The 22,539-nt window shown below is 47.0% G+C and overlaps 1 protein-coding gene across 1 annotated transcript in view; it reads right to left on the bottom strand.

Moving 5' to 3' along the window:
• Pdia5 (protein disulfide isomerase family A member 5) overlaps positions 1–18,520 on the bottom strand; it is an 89,085-nt gene extending 70,565 nt beyond the window's left edge. The window contains exon 1 of the mRNA XM_028752280.1: positions 18,371–18,520. Coding sequence (XP_028608113.1) covers positions 18,371–18,406 — 36 coding nt within the window. The 5' untranslated portion in view covers positions 18,407–18,520. The remainder of the gene's footprint in view (positions 1–18,370) is intronic.
• Between the last annotated feature and the right edge of the window lie 4,019 nt (positions 18,521–22,539).

The following is a 22,539-nucleotide window of genomic DNA, read 5'->3' as shown; positions in this document are numbered from 1 at the left end:
CAGCAGAACACAAGGCTTTCTTCAGGGCCCTGTGAAACCCTCATCCTACAGCAGAACACAAGGCTTTCTTCAGGGCCCTGTAAAACCCTCATCCTAGCACAAATGAATAAAGGGCAGGAGACCAACTTCTCTCCTTGTCTGCTATGTCTCTGAATAGCTCTCCTATCTACATGGTGGCTTCTCTCCCACCACGTAGTTCATCTGTTTCTGGGTCTCCCCTCCATCCCCAGCCCCATGCCATCCTTTAGACACCCTGAAAAGAACAGTGACTCTGGGGTCAAACAAGACATGACATGAATCCACTTGCCATCATTACAAGACCCCAGGCTTGTCACTAGACCGCTGAGCGCCATCTCTCGACCCAGAAGGACAGAGGATAAGATCCCTGCTCACCTGGTGGCTTGGCTCGTTATTAAATGACGGAGGAGGAAGACATGAACCTAATGCAATACTTGGCAGACATAGCTCATAACAAGTGCTAATTGCCTCTGAGTATGATTAGTGAGCAAGGACAACAACAACCGGGGACCTCCTTTTCCTCCCGGAGGCCTCGCCTGCAATCAGGCAGAGCCACAGGTCCAGGCAGGAAGGCATGCACACGTACGCACATTCAGCACCAGAAAATCTGCACAGCGACCTGCTGTTGAGGTCACACAACACATTTAGAAGAACCCTGCCGGGTCCGTGTGCGCAGTGACAACAAGTTTACCGCTAGGGTAACCCAGCAGGTGGTACTTGTGTCCTACAGAAGACGGGAGGGGGGGGATCAGAGGTTATGTGCCCAAGGACATGTTGTAGATTCACAGTAGAGGCAGGGCTTCTAATTGTTCATGACACCACTCGAGGGCTTCTGGCCTAACTGGCCACAAAAAAAAAAGGAGCCACTTCCTAGCAACAGAACTAATGACCAGGAAGGAGAAGGAGTTTACACTGATACCCTGCCTTCTACAAGTTCAAGGGTATGTTCAACATGAGGCAGTAACCCCTTATTGGTTCCCAGCAGGGCCTTTGTGCTATGTGCCAGGCCTCCCTTTCCACTTTGCCCTGCCCAGTACCTACTCCCCACCTGCTCACACAACACACAAACCCCTTCCTCTCCACTGAGCCATCTACACACCTAGAGAATAATCAACCATCCTTGTCACCTACACCCTCTACCTAAAAAATAAAAAAATAAAATAAAAATAAAAAGGCTGTCTCTGGGGCATGCGCCAGCACCTTCCCCATTCCCCGGAACAGCAGTGACTGTCATTACAGATTCACCCTCCTCTGCAAGTTCCAGAGCCAGCAACTGGTCAGTTATGTAAAAATCCCAGTTTGCAGAAGAAGAGATTTGGGGACAGAAGTTTAACATTTAAGGAGAAGGGTGGAGGTGGGGCTCAAGCCTTTTCCCTCTGTCACCTGAGTAAAGACTCCCTTCTTGTGTTGGGAGCTGTGAAGAAACCAGTTTAATTTAGTTTAACCCACATTTTGCTCAAAATAGCTTTGAAATGTCAGAATCTGGAAGTCTAGACACTGAGGAACCTGGTGGTAAAGGGACTGAGGGGTAAGACAGACAAAGGTCTGAACTGGATGCTAGAGAACAGGCTCGCTGAGAACTTAGAGCCAAACCTGGGAGGGGTGGTGGAGTCATACCGCTGAGCTGGTACCGACTTTGTCAGTCACTGGCTGAGTGACCATGGCTATGTAGGTCATCTCTCCTCGGTCTGTGTCCTTCTCTGGAAAGAGAAGGGATAAAAGGGATTTCTGAAGTTCTCCCTAATGATAGTATTAGACACACCAAACCTTATGACTACCAAGAAGGTAAGGTTGCCTCTAAAGAAGCAGCTGGTTTCCTTGGCCATTGCAATGAAAGTCGTGCCTCAAAGAATCCCCAGCATCAAGTATGAGCATTTGGCTAAATCCCAGCCCATGGGCTGTATGCATTAAGTATTATGTGGTAACTGTTAAGGATAGCCCTTGGGGTTGGAGAGATGGCTCTGTGATTAAGAGCACTGGCTGCTCTTCCAGAGGATCCTAGTTCAATTCCCAGCAGCCACAGGGTGGCTCACAGCTGTCTGTAACTCCAGTTCCTGGGAATCAGACATCCTCACACAGTCAAAACAATGCACAGGAAGAAGTATGCAGCCCAGGCAGTGCTGGAGAGCTCTCTACATAAACCAGGCTCAGGTCAGCCTTGAACTTAATGTGCTTCTATGCCTGGCTTGACAGGAATCTTCCTAAGTGTCATCCTCCCTGTGAGCTGGAACTCAAGCAGCCCTGTCAAGATGAAAAGGGCAGACTTGCTAAAGATTCGTAGTTAACATTCTAGAGGATGTCTGGTTCCCTCACACAACAGAGGGCTATCTCTAGATGGTCATCTTGAGGCATCAATCTGGACCTTCTGGTACACACACAGATAGGTCTGAGCATCTAATTAAACAGCAGCTTCAACAAGAAAATACTCAACACCTGCTCTCATAAGCACCTGGAATGCCAAACCTTGTGTCCGGGAGTGTGGAGGGATCCACGGACTTGTGCGTCTCCCGGCCATCGGCACTTTCACTGAGCATTTCTCAGGTCAGCTCCCTGCACATGTAACCAACAGCTGGGATCTCTGCAGTTCCCCTATCTGGCCCTTTTCTAGTAAGGGGTCCTGCTGGAGGCTCATTCCTTGCAAGGTTTCAAGCAAGGTGTGTGAGAAAAAAAAAAAGGGCTATGGGAACTCACTATGTGAACCTCCTCCTGGAAGTCCATGTCCTCTGGCCTGCCAGCATCACCCTGAACCATGCTAATCATAGTAGGTTTACGCCCCTCCCCTCCCAGGCCATCTATTGCTATCCCACGCTGAAGACCACCACCCCCTCCAAAGACCCTAGGTTAAACATCCCAAGTCCTCACATGTGATTTCAAATCGCCCCTCATCCCCAAGGTTCTTCCTGAGACATGTGACATCAGCTCTCAGCCTGATGCCGAGCGCTGTGCCGCCTGAGGAAAGTAATGTGCTCCCTGGCACTGGGATTTATTTTTGGAAATAAGTACCCTTGCTTTCATAACTCAGAACACAGGAAATTAATCACACAACTCTTTGCTGGTGGGCCACCGCTGAAAAGGGAGAGAAAAGGGCTGGGGCATCATTAGCAAATCTCTTAAAATATGGAGCCCAATTGTCACAGCGCTGGCAGGAGCCTAACACAGCCAATTTTTATGGCAAGCTGCTTGGCATGGGGTAGTGGGTCTCTTGAAAGTGCTCGTGCCCTCTGACTCAGTGGCTCCACTTCTGAGGAGCTGTCCTGAGGGGGTGAGCAGAGCTTCTGGCACAGATATGACTCACACAGCCCCATCGACAAGAGTGAAATCCGTGCAAACAACACAAACAGCCACCGCAGGGGACTGGCTGCACACACTGGCACGGAAGAATGAAGGTACAATGTAAAAACACATGCCTGGAGGTTAAGTTAAAAAAAAAAAAAAGAACTGAAATCCTCACAGCATGACCACAGCCACAAGCAAATAAACTGACAGTCAGGAGAGAGGGGCAGACAACAGAGTGCACCTAAATAGTTTGCCCTTGGATAGCTACATGCTTCTTTCTCTACTTTGTAACTCAGCATAGTAAGAATGTTTGATTTATAAATTAAAAAAAAATTAACACCATTTGGCTATATTATGAAAATATCTCTCAAAGAGTCTCCCAATCAAGAAATGTAACTTTACAGTGGTCAAAGTGTGACAAAGTCCCTTAGTTAAGTAAGGGACCAATGATAACACCACTGGTAGTGGAGCAAAGTGAGGCAATGGCTTCCCACTAGGATACACTGAATGGAAACATCAGAACTCAAATTGTAGCTTAGGTATGGTGGCACACATCTGTAATCCCAACACTTGGGAGGCTGAGGCGGGAGGACTGAGAGTTAGTAGCCTGGACAACACAGCATGATCCTCAAAACAAAAACAGGGTCTGTGAGATGGCTAAGTGAGTAAAGGAGCTTGCTGCCAAGCCTGATGATCTAAGTTCAGAACTCAGAACCCACACGGTGGGAAAAGAGAAATAACTCCTAGGCATTATCCTCTGACTTACACACACACACACACACACACACCTCAAATAAATAAATGTAATTTTAAACATTATTTTAAAACTTAAAACAAATGAACAAACAAAAATCTCAAGCTGCAGAAAACTTGTAGCTTTTCTTATTTTTTCACTACTTTGTAGCCACTGGAGACCCTTTAAAAAGTCAGGCACACAAAATAAATCTCACTACAAAAACTCTTCAAAAAAAAAAAAGTCAAGGTCACAAAAGTCAACAAGTGAAGAGTCTCCCCAGAGCACAGGGAGCTGAGGATGACTGAGCACACTGGTCTCAGACTGGGGTCCAGAGCTGGCCCTACAAATGTGGGGCTGACACACGGGCTGACTCCATTAACTTCAGACCAGCCACACTCAAGAGTCCACCTGTACGGAGCTGCAGAATGACCGTTCTCCTCACAGTCCCAACAGCCTGACTGTTCACACAGCATCTGCGAGTACAGGCTTCACAGGCAAGCTAGAACCAGAGCACACAGAGGATTACACATGGGTAAAACACTGTGCTAGTCTTAGGGATCTGAGTGCTTTGTGGATTTTCATATCAGCAGGGTTCCTGGACCCATTCCCCAGTGGACACTGAGGGCTATCCGTTCTCTTTCCTGATCTTAATCATTGCATTGTGTGAGGTAAGTAATATTCCTGTGTCCTAGGAAATACAGTCATTGCTTAATGACAAGAATTAGTTAATTATGGGAAAGGCTGTTCAGTAGGACTGAAACTCTGCTATGTCACGTGACTGAAGCACTTAGAGCTAGGAACATATGTACTCCATACATGTAGAAGAGGAGTGGAACTGTATGTGATTAAATATACTCATGGCTCCTGAATAAAGGGTTTGAGAATCCTCTGTGTTCATTCTTCATGCAGCCTTTCTGTAACTCTGGCACTTTTTTCACCTGAGAGACAGACAGACAACAAGGGGACTGGCACAATGGAGACAGATGGCTCAGTGGTAAAACGCTTGTACAAGTGTGGAGGCAGGAGTTCAGATCCCGGCTCCCATGTAAATGCCTGGCAGATGTGGGGGCCCATCTATAATCCTGGCACTCCAGAGCCAGAGACTTGATCCCAGGAGCAAGATGGCTACAGACTAGGCAACTCAGTGAGCTCTGGGTTCAGGTGGAGATGTATGGAGGACAATGCTCGACACCAACCTCAGGCTGCCACACACACGTATTCACACCCAGATGCATGTGAGCGTCCACATTCTAACACACACACACACACACACACACACATCAATCAAACAACAACAAAAAGTACTGGCTGGGACTGGGAAGGTAAGTCAGTGGTAAGGAACTTAACTTAATGTAACCCGTGGGTTCAATCCCTAGAACTGCAAGCCCCTCCACAAAAACTGCTCAATTAAAAAAAAAAAAAAAAGATAAGATAGAGATGGCTGTAAAGAGATGGCCCAAATGCCACTCATCACTCCCCATGGACCTCCTGACCCCATCTGCTATGCAGGGACACAACAGTACTTTCCCCACATCCACACAGCGCTCACCTGTCCTTTCTGTACTTGCACTGCGGGCTGGCTGTTTCACCACTTAAGGGCCAGGGGTTTTCTGTTTTGTTTGTGGGGAGGTTGGTTGGTTTCGTTTTCAGTTTTAGGAGTTTTGTTATTGTTTGTTTGTTTTCTTTATGAATCTGGTATGCAGAATATTTAAAAACAGACTCGGGATGTAGCTAAGTGGCAGAGCACTGTCCTAGCATCTACAAGGCCCTGGGTCTCATCAACAGCTACCACAGTGACAAAACCAGAAAATACCCTGCATGTAACACATATCTAGCAAATTCTTATAAAAAGAGCTATACAAAATCACATTCACTTATAAGCATAAGGAACACGCTCCTTCAAAGGACGATCCCTAAACACTTGCCACCAACCACACGGCAGAGCACCGCTCTGAAGTCAGCAGGCTGGACCACAGAGTCGGTTTGGGGAATACATCACCAGTTTCTGATGTCATTGTTTATCCAGCAGGCTTCAAACTACAACTAAGCACTATGAGTCCCTGGATAGTGGTGGGAGGCGGAGGTATGCATGAGGGGAGGGAGGACATACAAGCACAGGCCTCTGGTGTGTGCCACCCATGCAGCCACGGGAGCTAGGTGGAGACCTAGATCTATATCTAAGTCTTTATCTGTATCTATCTGCAATAGACAGATCATATATCTATAGATATCTATATAGCTATTGGGACCCATCTATAACTCTAGCACTCTAGATGTCTATATCATCTAGAATTAGCTCTATTTACCAGGCTGCCCTCAAACTCGCAGAGATCCACCTGCCTCTGCCTCCCGAGTGCTGGGAGACTGGTAGGAGGAGGGCTGGAGTGACGGCTTAATAGTTAAGAGCACTTGCTGGTCTTGTAGAGAACCAAGGTTTGATTCTCAGCATCCGTGTAATGGCTCATAAGCTTCCTCAACTCCAATTTCAGGGAACCCAACACCCTCTTCTGACCTCCACCTGTGCCCTTAGGAGGCACTCAGCATTTCAGCTACAACACTTGCTTAGGGCTATACCACAAGTGATCCCTGATTCAGACCCAACACCCAGGGTGGAACAAAAAAGAGCCACAGGCAGTCAGTCACTCCCTGTTCTGTAAACACGAAGGTAGCCACATTCTTGAACAGGATGAACATCTAGAATCTGAAAATCCAATACAAGCCTCTTTGCTCAGCCTCCCAATGGCTGGGATTACAGATGTGTGCCACTGTGCTTGGGTCCAAACACAAAATTTTCCGAGTGGCAATCTGGTAAGTACACAATCCCACACCTGACTACCTGTGATGATGTATCCCAGTCCTAATGCAGGTATGATAAAAAAAATCCATAAAATTACCTTCAGGATAAACGTACAAGATGCATTTGAAAGGGAAATGATCTTCCAATGCCCATCACCAAGATCTCATTATGTACACCCAAGCATTCAGAATAAATCTGAAATCCAAAGTACTTCTGATCCCAGCATTTCTGCTAAAGAATTCTTAGCCTGTGTTTCGCTTCCTTTAAGAAATCACTCCTTATCCTAAGGACTGCATGGCACAGTTTCTCCCCGTATTCTGCACAGCACAAATGTGGCTGTCAACAAGGGACAAGCCAGGGGCAGGACGATTGATCCAGGAGCCTATAAAAACAGGTTTGCTTATCCTGAAATTGCAACTGCAGTGCATTTAACCAAGACGTAAGTCCCTGAGGCTTTTAATGTTTTGGAAAACCTCTTCTAGGGCCAAGAGGGCTTTGGGTGACTGCCAGCCCGGTGTGCCAGGCCTGCTAACAAGGATGAACTGGTAGAAACACAGAATTAGAGAGCAAGGGGAAGAGAAGGAGCAGAGAGAGATGGAGAAGAGGAGGAGGAAGACGTGGATTCCCACTCTGGAAACCCAATCATACCTCAAAGCTTCTCTAATTGATAAGAAAAAAAAAAAAAACTCAAGTGCTCCTGACCCACAGTACACAGACATGCTTTCAACACATTAACACGGTCCGTCCTCCAGCAATGAGTCTAAACCCACATTTGCAGCCTTCTAGTCTCCACTCAGAAGCAGTCATAAAAATCAATCCAGTGGGTAGCACCTGCATCTTTTTCAAATGACATGGATCAGAAACATCAGGATGTCTGAGAGGCAGCAAAACTAAGCATTCAGAGAAACAGTTATATCTGCTGTGTAGGACGCAGGATGGGATTCAGAGCTGAGTGACAGAGGAGTCTAGGTCTAACAAGTATAAGGACCTGGGTTCCAGTAGCTCCCCTGACCCCAAAACGATGTGTATGTATTCTTTCTGGGAACCACTGCTGTGGGAAGTGGAGTCATCCCCACATCAGGTACATGAAAACGGAGGTTCAAAGCACTTTAAAAAGACTCACCTCAGGCCAAGCGTAAGAGGGCAGATGCAGAGCCTGCCCAGTGTGTGAAACACAGATCTCGTATTCTTGTCTACACCTGGCCACGGGAACGCTGCCAGAGCTATCTCTGGCTTTCTCTCCCATTCCCCATAGCTCTAAGAAGAGCCACGAGGCCAGTAAGTTTGCTTCTCCCTTCCAGCCACCAAGTGTGACCAACTGCAAAGAGCCATGACAGCTGATCCATCTTCTTCCGTTAACCTGCATGCCTGTAATGCCCCCAGAAGCCCTTCACAGGGAGGCAGAAAGTGCATGTGCTTGGGCCAAGTGAAACAGCATGACACTGGCGATACAGCTCAAGACAGTGGCAGCATCGTATACCACACCAGTCAGTGGAGAGCAATAACCTTGCCAGCCAAATGACTGTCTGTCACACAAATTAACACTCCCTGCTATAGTTTGGATTTGAAATGTTACCCAAAGGCCCAAGTATACGAAGCTTGGTTCCCAACTACAGTAAGATCAGAGAATACTAGGGCTCAGGCTCCTTCCTGTCCCTGCTCCACAACTGTCACAAGGTATACAAGCCTGTCTGACCCACAGACTGTCCCTGTGATGACAGATGGTGCCCAAGCAACAGGGTCCAGAGATCATGCACTTGAACCTCAGAAACGCTGAGCCAAAATAAACCTTTCCTCCTCTTAAGTTAACTAACTGGAGTGTTTTGTCACAGCCACAAGAAACTGACTAAAACATCACAAATTTTTGTAGCTGTTACCCCACCCCACCCCTCCTTTTTTGAGACAAGGTATCACTATACAGCCCAGCTGGCCTGGAACTCCCTACAGAGACCAGGTTGACCTCAAACACACACACAGAGATCTATGGGTCACGTGCCAAGGAACTCCTGCCAGCTCAGGTTAAAGGCATGGGCTACCGTGCACAGCTATACCACAACTGTTACGTTCATCTGTGAACAGAGATTTCTGGGCCTTACTCTTAATGAGAGTCGCTCCACAGGTCTGGACAGTCCAGAAGTCAGGTTTTTACGTACATATTCTTTAATTTTTTTTTTAATTTCATGTACATTGGTATCTTGCCTGAATGCACTCATGAGGGTGTTGGAACCTCTGGAACTGGAGTTAAGGAGCTGAAGGAGTTACAGTTATGAGCTGCCATGTGGGTGCTGGGAATTGAACCCAGGACCTCTAAAAGAGGCCTATGCTCTTAACCGTTGAGCCATCTCTCCAGTCCCACATATTCCTTTTTATTTTTTAAAGATAACTCAAATTTATTGATCAAAGCTTTGCTAGGGAAATCAGCATATTCTCTTAAAGTGAGTTTTAACTACAGCCTACCTGGAAAGGCTGTGAGCAGTGTATCTTATCTTTTAAAACCACTCTCTCTGGACCCCCATGTCACTCCTCTCCCCACTCACAGTCAAAACTTCCCACTGCGTCCCTGTGTAGTCATCATCCCTCTGAAATCTGGCTCAACAATGTCCCCTACACCACAAACCTCTTAAGGTTCTGTGATCCTTTGGTCTTCCCTCTGATTCTCCAGCCAGCTGCCTCTCTATATACATGCTGAGCTCCCTCTGGGCTCGCTCAGTTCCCCTCTTTTGTCCACCCTACACTTTCCACAGGAGATCCCTCTCTGAAGAAGAGCACTCATAAACTAATGTCCCCAGCCTAAGTCTCTGTTTTGGACACCACACTCATATATCCTGCTGTCCTGGTTTGCTTTCTGTTGCCGTGAGAAAAAACTCTGACCAGAAACAACCTGGAGAAGAAAGGATTTATATTCCATCTTATATTTTCAGTTCACAGTTCCTTACTGAGGGAAGTCTGGGCAGGAACTCAAGCAGGGCAGGAGCTTAAAAGCAAAAACTAGAAGAAGGCTGCTCACTGGCTTGCTCCCAGGCTCACACTCAGCTACCTTTCTTATACAGCCCAGACCTATCTGCCTAGGGATGGTACTGCCCACAGTGGGCGGAATCTTTCTCAATCAATTAGCAATCAAGAAAGTGCTCCTACAGACATGCCCACAGGCCAGTCTGATGAAGACAACTCTTCAACTGAGGCTCCTTCTTCCTGGGTGTGACAACCCAGATTAGTCATCACATCTGCTCAGTCAGCAGTTCTAGCTGTGGGCTCAGGGATCAGTCAATTGTTTCAAAACCTAATTCCCATACAAATCAATATTGAGCATATTTCAAAGTTTTACTTAACTCAATAAAAGATGCACTAAAATACCAAAGCCAGGTTAAAAAAAAAAAAGGATATAAGAGAGAAAGCTCAAAACTACTTTCTTAACAAGAGGCTGCTGGAAAGTAACACAGTTAGGATCAAATTACATCACAAGAACAAGTGGTTTCTCTTCCGGGTCACATACAGATAATCTGCAGCCTCCCTAAATCCAAACAGGGGCCCTGAAGTATAAGCTAAGCTCTCTCCCCAGTGCAGCAGATGGCCTTCAGGTAGATGTCTTACACAGTGCTAGCTATGACATAATTGGGGCTCCATGGTTAAGAGCTTTGTTGCACTTGCAGAGAGGCCCAGGGTTCAATCCCCAGCACCCACATAGCAGCTCACACCTGTCTGTGACTAGAGTTCCAGGGACCCAATGTCCTCTTGTGGCTTTGTACATGGTGCTCAGACACATGCAGGCAAAACACCTACACATGATACAATGAAAATAAATTAATCTAAAAAACTTCATAAAGTTTACAAGTCATCTTTTATTTCCAAATCTTGGACTTTTCTAGGCACCTGTATCTATGAATCTGACCTTATCTGTGGCCCGGAGGATTGAACCCAGGGCTTTGTTTATGTGGTCTACCATTGTGTAAGCTCTCTACCACTGAGCTACATCACCAGCCTCTGGTATTTTGGAGCAGTGTTTCACGATGTGGTGTGGGTTGGCCTGGAATTCATAAACCTCCTACCTCTGCTCCTCACGTGTTGTTATTATAAACTGTGCGCACCACCCCAGGCACGAGAGTCTATGAGTATGGGTGGAGAAAAGCTCCACCCTTGTGTTTGTTAACATCAGCGTACTCATAAATGTGCTAATGCTTTCTGCAATTTATGAATGGAGGTGGCCCGCGAGGGCAGTAACCACAGCCACCGGCTCTACCAATAGAAATCGCCTTTTCTTTCTCTCAGGTGCAGATATCCTCACACGCTGTTTATGGGCACCACTGCTTTTAAAAAACAGAAATTCTCAAACCCGCCAGCCACATCTTTTATGACTCGCCAACCCAACAGATACATTATCAAGAAGTTACTGCCATCTTCCTCAATATGAGTTGTATTTCTAACTATTCTCCTTAATAAATCAATGCATTCTGAGACCTTTAAAAACTCCATTCTGAGATAGGCCCCTTGGGTTCTCAGAAAAGCCTTTCTTCAACTCTGGGCATCAGATGAGGGATCATTACGCATTCTCTTACCGCTATGCTTGCTTTCTCTGCCAGCGGTTCATATCTGAATGAAGTCACTCACATTTGACTTAAGGAAGGGTGGTACCGTTCTGATTTATCATGACAGCCCAAAGGGCTCAGCACAGGACTCAGCTCATAAAGGTTTTCAAAGAAATAACCATTCTTGGAGGAGGAGGAGGAGGAGGAGGAGGAAGAGGAGGAGGAGGAAGAAGAGGAGGAGGAAGAAGAGGAGGAGGAGGAGGAGGAAGAGGAGGAAGAGGAAGAAGAGGAAGAAGAGGAAGAAGAGGAGGAGGAAGCATCTGTTGAACGGCCAAACTCCTGCCTCACCTTAGAATGGCCCATCTCCCCAATGGGAACATAAAATATTCTGCCCAGGATGCAGCAAGATGGGGCCCTTTGATGAAAGGAAACCCCTGGGAACACTTGCCTGTGTGGCCTAACAATGGAGGCTCCCAGCCTAGCAGACCTCTGGGCTAGGTCAGTTGTACATTTGAACCCAGCTTACTGCCCTCAACCTGGACCTTGAGAGCACTTGCCAACAAGGTCTAAAAGATCTGCTGACAGACAAAGACATCAAAGGGCTGGAGGAATGGTGGCATTCTTTACAGGAGATGGAACTCCACCCCTGCTCCAGGAAGCTATAATGAGCTGAAAACTGCACACCCAGCTGGGGTCTCAATATGACTCTGAGGAACAGAAAGATGTAAAAAGGCCATTCGTGCCATCTGAGGATCATTAGCCCCCACAGTGCACAACAGCACAGCTCGTGGCTAGGAAGCAGTGCTAGGAGACAGGCGTGTTGTGTAGGGTGGCCAAAGGGGATGCAAACCGGAGCTCCTGGGAGAGGAGGAAGCCAGCTGGTACCTAGTCAGTTGTTCCTCCCCTGCTACAGGGCAAGAGGCACTGCCATCCAGAAAAACAAGACCAACTCAGCTGCTTAAACATCTAGTGCAGCCACTGCACCTTCGCCTCCTGAGCCACACACCACTCCCCACCTTAGTCCACAGACTCTCTGGGGACACAGCCTAACTAATCACATTAGCACAGGACCTAATACCACACTGAAGTGGGACACATTGACCAACGAGCCAACTCTAAGACCCTCGACGAACATGTAAGAATTGTCACAATTCCGGTCGGTAGAACAAATAGCATGCTGCAAAACTGGGACAGCCAGCCCACCACGTGGGGAGGGTAAATACTGGTACTCCTGTCCTTACTTGGGTCCGAACATAGCAGTGGGAAATTAGAGCAATTTACACAGTGTAAAAGACAGTAAGCCATCCACACAGCTGTTTCTAACCTGGGACACTTAGTTTCAAAACTAACTATACAGAAAAGTCTCACAGAACAAAACCACAAAGGCAGGGTGAAACTCTCTAGGGATTAATTCGGTCTGGTAGGTGTGTCTCTGCCCCGAGAGAAGATCTCCTTCAGAAGGAAGGGGAAAAAAACAAGACTTAACTCAGGCTCAGTCTTTGTGTACGTACCAGCCAATTCCCCAGGTGTCTCCATACAAGTAGAGCAAAAGAGGGGGAAGGTGAACAAGAGTCAGCACCAAGAGGCCCTGAAGGATCCAAGCAGCATGCACCCCACCACCTGGCACCTGGATCACATGGTCCCTTGCTCACACCTGCCAGGCTGGCCCTTCAATGCACATGGCCAATGTCCTGTGCCTAGTATTCAACAATGATGCCAAGGCTCCTGCTGATGCCAAGCACTGCGCCGCCTGCTTCTTGCATTGTTTCTAATCCTTTCCACCCAGGAAAAATAGGTATTATTACCACCACTTACAAATAAGTGAAGCAGAGCCCAAGGCCATGCAGCTACAGAGCATCAGCTAGCTGAAAGCCCGATTTCTTTCCAACACATCACACTTGACTCTAACAGATAACAAGGAGGAAAGCAAGAAGTGTTCTGGGCAAAGTAGCTTAGCTTCTCCCGTCAATCCACTATTCCATCCATGTCTCATGGTGTTATCTAAGGGACCACTTTCATCTGTTTCCCCATGGCCTACAGAACCCAGTCCCAGAGCTTAGCAGACATTCGGAGTTCTTGATGGACCTGCTTTTCGAGTCTTAGCCCCACATCACACTCTGGTCCCCTTTCCCATCAGATGGACCTCTCCCTATCTTGGAGCCTTCCTTCCCTGTCTACAACACCCACTCTTTCCACCAAATGCTATCCCGGCACACATATGCCAGGGCCTAGGCTAAGTGCCTACCACACAACACCCGGATAGGGATCCCAGCAGTCACAGAGCCTAAGATGGACCCTCCTTGAGAAATGAACTCTTTCCTGGGGCTTTCTCTGGCCACGCAGTGCCCACCCCCTGCCCATGGCCTGCATCCCCAGCCTTGTCAGCACTTGGCATCCATGTGGAGCTTAGCCATAGCTCCATCTATGTACCCCGCACATCTGTTTTAAGACTTCCTCAGTAATGTGTTTATTTCTGTGGGAAAAGTGCACTCTAGGCTCCAAGCAGCATTATCAATGGCAATTAGGTCCCCAGGCCAGCCCACAAAGGCCTATTAAATATATAATGGTGCCAGAGGAAAGAAAACCTGCCTGAGTACACCTTAAAAGCTCTGCAGGAGAGGCTACAGGACGAACATGCCCTCTGAGCCTGCGTCCACCGTCCCCTGGCTCTGAGCTTCCAGCCACCACAGGGCAAAGGCACCGGAAGCAAGGAGAGAGGGAGGAATGGGAAGGACCCAATTTATAATTCAGCAGGCCTGGCTCTTCTCTTTGGTTCTGTGAGAACTGAGGGGGATGGGGTGCTTGTCTAGCATGGGTAGAGTGCTTGTCTAGCATGCAAGAGGCTCAGGGTGCAATTCCCAGCCCTGCAAAATAAAGTAAGACCACTTCTCACATGTCACAAATGCATGGACTGTATTAGGCACGTACAAATAAATTTGTAAACATAGGTACTGTCTATTTTTAAACAAATTTTATAAAGAATGAACTTTTTGATATGAAATTGCAATATGCTACCATAAAGTTCAGTTTACACACACACACACACACACACACACACACACACACACTAAACATCCCATCCAGAAAAAATATATGTGTGTTGCTGGGGAGTGAACCCAGGGTCTCCCACATTCTAACTAAGTACTCCACCACTAAGCCACAGCTAAAGCCCTAGGCAAATTTTTCTTTTCTTCCTTTTTTCCAAAATAGGTTTCTGTGTAGCCCTGGCTATCCTGGAACTCACTCTGTAGACCAGGCTGGCCTCAAAATTCAGAGATCCACCTGTTACTGCCCCTTCTCGAATCAAAAGTATGTGCCACCATATCTGACTCCCAGGCAAGTTTTTAACAGAGAATATATGGATACACATAAAAAAAATCTATTCACTATTGGGTTGGTTTTTTTTTGCAATTTGTCTGTATACTACTGAAAATTCTGCCACAGTCCAGCAGAGTCCTTGGCCAGACAGTTGAGAACCACTGAACATGGAGACGGCTACTGAGCTCTGACAAGACAATTCTCTGTCCTGTGACTGCCCCAACACTATAACAAAGCATTCATGGTCCTTGTGGAGGGTCAGGCCTGGCAGGAAGCATCAATTAGACAGCAGGAAAACAGGCTCTAGGGTCAAAGGTCCTGGTCTCTCTTGTCTGGGTGCTTCTGGGGTTAAAGTCCCAGGTGCCATTGTGGATTTTTCTAGAAGACCAAAAGGCTGCCAAGAAAGCATTTAATTTTAAAAAAATTTTTTTTCTGATTATAAGCTTATATAGAACACTTAGAAAATATTTTTTTAAAATTAAACAATGAAGTAAGGGAAAGTCTCCCGCCACTCCACCTTCTAGAACAATTAGTATTTCAATGTTCTGCTAGTTCTTCACTCTCAACTTCATCTACCCTGAAGTCTGGTTCTGAATCTTGGTTTGTATACCTAAGTATCTTCCCTCTTTAGATGGTCTTCATCCACACCATAGCATATCTGAACAATGTGCCTTAACTGTATTGAGTGTTTTCTTTACAACCACTGACCGGATGATGGACCTAATAATGCTTGGTGTACCCTAAAACTCATATGTTGAAATCCTAACGCCCCACACGCACTGTGGCAGGCATGAAGAGGTGGGGCCCTAGGAAGGTTAGCAAGGCTCAAAGGTAAAATCTGCATGAATAGAATCAGTGCTTTACAAAAGGACCCAGAAAGTGCTCGACCTTCTCTCTGTCCCACAAGGATACATGAAATCAACAGTCAGCAGCCTGGAAGAGGATCTTCCATAGAACCTGACTGAGCTAGTACCCTGACATCAGTCACCCGGCATCAGAAACAGTGAAAAGCAAACTTGCCATTATAAGGACCCAGTCTATGGTGTATTTGCTACAGATGCCCAAACTAACAAAGAAACACTTCTTTGTCTCAAAGAGGCCAAAAGGTATTGTACCATGCCACTATTATTAAATCACTTCCATATTTTTGCTTTTATAATAGATGTAGTACTCATACAGCCCTGTACACAAATCTCTGTAAACCCTTTTCCATTTGTTTCCCTTATTTGAGGAGGGGTGGCTCCAACTCCCCACCCCCACCTCCTGTGGATGCCTGAAACTGCAGATCATACAGAACATAGAGACTTTTCTTCTCATACATACAGACCTGTGAACAAGTTTAATTTATAAATTAGACAGAGATTTAAAATAATTAATAATACAGTACTATTACTGCATTAAAATAATGAAATACAGCTGTCATTACTATACCAGTGATAAACGTGAAAGTGGTCTCTCAAAATGTCATTTTGTAAAACGCTCACTTTTTTTTTTAAGTCATAGTGGCTGGCCTGAAATTCTGAAGATGTCCTTGATCCTCTGATCCAATTGCCCAGCTTTATACCATACCCAATTCATGTGATGCTGGGATCAAACTCAGGGCCTCATGTAGGCAAGGCAAGTGCTCTACTCTCCACACTTCAGACCACACTTTCTTATTGACCACAGATGACTTACAACTGGACAGTGAGACCACAGATACAGGGGATACTGATTTTTTTTTCTTTTCTTTTTATATAGTATTAAGAATTGAATCTAGCACATGCTAGGCTAGCACTCTGCTCCCAGGCTGCCCTTAAACTTACTCTGTAGTCCAAACAAGACTTTCCATCCTCCTGCCTCAACCTCCTAGCTGGGATCCCAAATCCATGCCATCAGACCCAGTTAAATCCGGTTTCATAAACCCTGGGCCACGCCCAGTGGCCTTCAGTCAATACAGAGCGAACAAAGAACTCAAAGTGCTCCCAGGGATGTAGGAAGCCCTTATCAAATCCACGTAGCTTTTAAATGGACAGAGGCCCAACCAGCAGTCACTCACTGCAGATCCCAGGATATTATCCCTCTCTCTACCTGGCATCTGCCAAACCAACTTTAGGTTCAGGGAACTCCCAGCTGCCAGAGCTTTGGGCAAACCTCAGTGTTCTTCCTCATTGCCCAAAGGGAAGGTACATGCAGATCTCTGAAATACCCACTTCACATTTATTCCTGGACTCTGCTCCACCCACCTCAGTATATGGCCCCAGGGGCTCTCCCTAGCGGACTCTCCCTTTCAGATATGTGACCTCTCTCTGAGGGACTCTCCACCTCAGATAATGTATGGCTCTCCTGTAGCAGGCTACCAGCAGTTAGGGTATTAGCTCTTGTCCTTCTATCTTTATTTGCTCACAGGATTGACTGCCAGTTCAGCCGAAGGCAACACCTGATGGGAGGCACAGAGTGTAGTTCGCTCCCCACCCAAAAGTCAAGCCGGTAGCAAACAATGTGGTTGATAAATGTTTACAGAGTAAAAGTTCAGACTACTAGGCCCTTGTTTTTACTGGAGGGAGGAAAAAGGGAAGAAAGCAGAACCCTCCTCCCTCAGAGTTCAAGGACTGACATCCTGATCAGAGTCAGACCAACTGGCTCCAGGAAATTGATGTCAAACATCATAGAACGCCACCAGCACCCCCTTACAGGGTAGGGACAAAACTTCACTGTAACCTAGATCTCTCCTAGAGGACAGAGCAGGGAACAGGGAGCTTCCTTTGACACCTACTTCCACTTAACAGAAAACTCGAGATCACTCCTTAACTGATGACCCCAAAGGACAGGGCACTGGGAAGTCCAAGCGTTGAAATCAAATCACCTCTCCTTTACCCCCCCCCCCATTTGCCAAGCATCCTTGCCACACCCAAAGAGAAAATAGTGGAGTGGTAGGGGCAGCAAGTCTTCCGAACTTGGTGGTAGTGGTGGTGGCTGTAATGAGATGGACCCAACACAAGGGAGACAAGAAGTTACCAGAGAGAAGTGGAAGAAGGCAACTACATCCTGTCACACACCCACAGCCACACCTCAGCCCTGGGGGCAAATCTGTCCCCAATTCTCCGGGGATGCCGGTTCGGGAAAGTCCTCTCATCCCCACGTAGTCTGCACCCCGGTCCAGCCCTCCTCCACTCCTGTATCACTCCGGTATCATTTTGCAGTCTCCGGAGCTTGTTCCACCGACTCCTCAGCCGACCCGTCTGACAACCTCCTTAGCCGGGTATCTTTACGGTTCCCCATCTCGTGGAAGAAACGCAGACACGTTTAAAGATCCAGGGCGCCACACTGCTCGAAAGTGGCCGGGGATGGAGCCGGTGTCACGGTGGGAGCAGAACTCTTGGAGGTGGCAACCCCACCCAACCCGTCACGCTCCCATTCTCCGTGGGGTCCAACCCATGAGCAAGTGTTCCTGCTGCGCAAGTGGAAGGCAGCCTCCACCCAACTCACACAGGTGCAAGCACCGCTCAGGGGGTCCTGCTTAGGCTGAGGACATCCCAGACCTGCGTCCCCGCAAAGTTGTGCGAGAGAGCGAACCCCTAGAGAAGGATCACCCGGCCTGGCCCCGGTGGAGCGCAGAGGACCAGGACCCCGCTGCCACCCGGCGAGCACGCCCCCAACCAACCCGGACCGCGCGCGTCCACGGCCATGCGGGACGCACGTGTCGCCGGCCCGCAGCCTCACCCCAATCGCCAGTAGCAGCCCCCACGCCCGCGCCATCCCTGCCGCCTCCTGCCGTCTGCACCCGGCTCTCGCACGCCTGCCAGCTCCACCTCGGCCAACGGCCAACGGCTACGGCCACTTCACAGCCGCTCCCCGCCTCCGAGTTCCCGGTGCCACGTCTGCCAAAGCATGCGCACCAGGCTAGGAGAGGCGGCCCGGAGAGGTGCCTGCCGGGAGTTGTAGTTCACGCGCCGCTCTGGATGCCTCTGCCTTGGACTTTGCCTGAGGACACAGAGCAGGAGCTGTGGGAAGGGAGAGTACAGGGATGCTGGGGAGTAGGGACAGTGGTTCACTAGGGGGCCTTGCTCTGTGCCCGCAGCTTCAGAACCAACAACTCACTCTGCCCCCGGTAGTTAGTTTCCCCACCCTAAGGCAACCCAGAGAAGTCCAGTCATTTGACTGTAGGTACTAATTGTAAAGTCTATCATGGCCTGTGAAAGATGGGAAAAGCCATCAGCTTCCCAGGATCCCACCTTCCTCCTTTTTTTTTTTTTTTTGCCCTTGACAAAACATTATTGAGGTGTCGGGGAAACAATTTAGAGAGCCCAAAAATGTTAAGTATAGATTACCACACGATCCACTTACTCCTTAAGCATATACTCAAAGAATTTAAAAGTGTACTCAAATAGTACTAGCACACAAATGTTCCTAACAGCGCTGCTTATGATAGTCAAAAAAAAAGAATAAAGAAAAAGAAAAAGAGAAAAAGAAACAATCTAAATATCCTCAACAGACAGATAAAGAAAATCTGATATACACCCGTACAACAGAATACTGTTCATCCAATAAAAAGAAAGACGTACCACCATATGAACAAATATCAAAAATATATGATGCTGAATTTTAAAAAGCCAAATGCAAAATTTTGTATATTGTATGATTGTATTTATATAAAATATCCAAAAATTGAAAAAAAATGGTTTTTTATTCTTGTTTTTTGTTTGGTTTGTGCAAGCAGATTACTGGTTGTCTGAGCTGGTGAATGGAGGAAAAGGAATTTCAATTCAGATAATCCATTGAGGATGATGAAAATCTTTCACAGCTCGATAGAAGGGGAAGCAGCACAACATTATGAATGTATTAAATGCCACTAAACTGTATCCTTTAAATAGCTAATTGATGCTAAACGAATGTTAATTACCTGAACAAAAAATATAAAATGGGGGCTGGACAATGGGTCCACAGTTAGGAGCACTTGCTGAGGTTGGTTCCCACATGGTAACTAACAACCATCCTGTAACCCCAATTCCAGGGGATCCGATCCCCTTTTCTGATCTCCAAGGGCACAAGGTCAGATTGTGGCACTCATGGGTAGGTAAAACACCCATAGACATAAGGCAGTTCTTTTATGAATAACAAAACAAAAAGTCCTCTTTTGAACTCTCTTTGTCACGAGCACCATCAGCCTGTCACTCATTTAAGAATGTTTGTTGGACACCTACTCTGTCATAAGGATGCAAATGGACAGTAATAAAATGGACAGAAGAAGTGCACAGTGGATGGCAGATGATCCCTGAATAAACTTTGCTAGCTATCTAAAGTCTCTCATCCCCCAATTTCCAGGAGTCTACTCCTTACCCTTACTGTATACCCTTTGTTAGTCTTGAACTGTCTGGTCTTCCAGAAACACTGTGTGTAAACAAGCACACAAGCCTACATCACTTTGTGTCAGGAGTGCTCACAGCACACAGACCTCCCTGTGAAGTACCGGGAGCTAACTGCCACATCCTAGCAATCATCTCACCGTTCCAGCAATGCTCTTCAGGAAATTGTTGCATATGCTGCTTTGGGGTAAGACCCCAGAGATGGGGCTGTGCCCTAAATTACTTGCTTTTATTGCAGACTTGGGTAATTAGTCCAACAGAGAATTCCATCTTAGGTGGTGGCTGCTGTTATGGTCCTTAGGCTAGCTCAAATAGAACTTGTAGAGGTGGAAGATTATGCAAAGTAACCTGGCCCAGGAACAACTGCTGCTCCTGACCTGCAGGCTCCAAGCTCCCTCTCTCAGTCAGGCTAAGCGTCATTTGTCTAGGTATCAAGGCCACACACACCTCGCTGTCACCCTTGCCTCACCCCTTCTCAAGAGACCCATCTAATTCCTCACCATGTCCTGTTAATTCTATTTCCAAAACACAGGCATTCTGTCACGCCCTGCTGTCACTGGTGTGCCCCACTTAGGTGAAGGTAACAGCAGTCTCTGTGCCTGCTATTCCTAATGATCCGTATGGTAATGCCACCTGGGTCTTGCTGGTCCCGTCCCTAAACCTTCCAATGACTTCCTGTTTCTCTTAGACCAGAGCGTCTCAACCTTCCTAATGCTGTTTAATACAGTGCCTCATGTTACAGTGACCCCATCTTCACTGCTACTTCATAACTGTAATTTTGCTGCTGCTATGAATCGTAATTTAAATAGCAGATATGAGGGGTGTCTGATATGGGAACTCTGTGAAAGGATGTTCAACCTCCGAAGGGGTCTCTACCCACAAGTTGAGAACCACTGCCTTGTAATAACAAACTCCGCCATGACCTGTAGCCATGGGTCTGCTCTTTAGACCTCCCCCAAATCTTGATCCCTCTCTGACTTGTTCAGTTTCTGTCACTCGTACTGTTATTTCCTGGGACCCATTCTGGGAGCAGCTCCTGTTTCCTGTTCCTTCCAGTCCTTTGTTTGACTGGCACATTCTAATCCTTGGGAGCTCTCCTCTGACCTCACCCACAGCAAACCATAAAAGGCAATTTCACCCTCACCTCCCCGAGCCTCCTAATTCCCTAGCTCTCTGTCCCTGCTTTGCCTGTACAGACCACAGTCTTCACTTCTTATTCTGTTTCTATCCACGAGTTCGACACTCCCAAACCCAACCAACTGTGGGTTTAAAACATTCGGCAAAAAAGATCTTCAGCCGTACTGAAGCCGCACAGATTTCTTCCTTGTTATTTTCCCCTAAACATTGAAGTGGAACATCTATTTACATAACATTTGCATTGCATTAAGTATCATAAGTAATGGAGGGACGATGTGCAGTGGACAAGGCTGTGTGCAAATGCTAGTCTGTTTTACACAAGGCACTCAAACAATCCTGGAGTTCAGTCTCTATGGATGACGAGGGGTGTTCTAGGAACCAGTCCCAGAGGATACTGTATTTAGTTGTATTTGTTGTCTGTTTCTTTTCCTGCTTACAGACCCCCAGGCAGGACCTGAGCCATGGGTATTTTCAGTGCTGCCTGGGAGAATGGCCCTATGAAGTCATGTTGAGGAATTTCATAGATTTCTAAAGCAGGTTGGAGACATGACTTCCTCAACACACTCTGCAACTTCAAGCTCACAGCTCACATGTGGGAAGGTGAGCCATGCAGCTCTTCTCTAGGAGTCTATTTCCCATCTGCAAAATGAAGCTTGTGAGAAGCGCCAAGCCTCTCCCCTTGCTAGTTCTCTGTCCTTGTGACAAACACTCCCACAGGAGTATCTTTTTTTTTTTTTTTTCTTGGTTTTTCGAGACAGGGTTTCTCTGTGTAGCCCTGGTTGTCCTGGAACTCACTCTGTAGACCAGGCTGGCCTCGAACTCAGAAATCCGCCTGCCTCTGCCTCCCAAGTGCTGGGATTAAAGGCGTGCACCACCACTGCCTGGCTCCCACAGGAGTATCTTTAGGAAGGGATTTGTGTTGACTCAATGTTTCTGGGTCAGAAGATCGTGGAGAAGCACAGTTCTCACCATGTTGACCACGAAGCAGACCCAGAGCTGTCTGTGCTAGCTGGCTTGCTTCTTTTCCCTCTTTATTCAATTTGGAACCTCAGTCTATGGAACTGTAAGGCCTACATTCAAGGTGGGTCTCTCTCCAGAACCCCTTATTAATCATTTCTGGAAACATTGTTACAGATATGCCTACTCTGATGCTGAGGAGAAAGCAGGCAGACAGACTGAGAGAATACTCACCATGGACTTCTGTTAACCTCAAGTTTAACAGACAAGGGTGATCTGTGATGGTAGAAGAAAATCAAGTCAGGAAGAACACAGGGGGACTCCCAGACGCATGAGGAAGCATTGTGGGAGTGGGAGAGATCATGATTAAATGATGGTCGCTAGATCTCTCTCTCTCTCTCTCTCTCTCTCTCTCTCTCTCTCTCTCTCTCT

The sequence above is a fragment of the Grammomys surdaster genome, unplaced genomic scaffold (genome assembly GCF_004785775.1).
Source record: "Grammomys surdaster isolate TR1022 unplaced genomic scaffold, NIH_TR_1.0 125889, whole genome shotgun sequence".
NCBI lineage: Eukaryota > Metazoa > Chordata > Mammalia > Rodentia > Muridae > Grammomys > Grammomys surdaster.
This window is presented reverse-complemented; position numbering and strand designations above follow the sequence as displayed.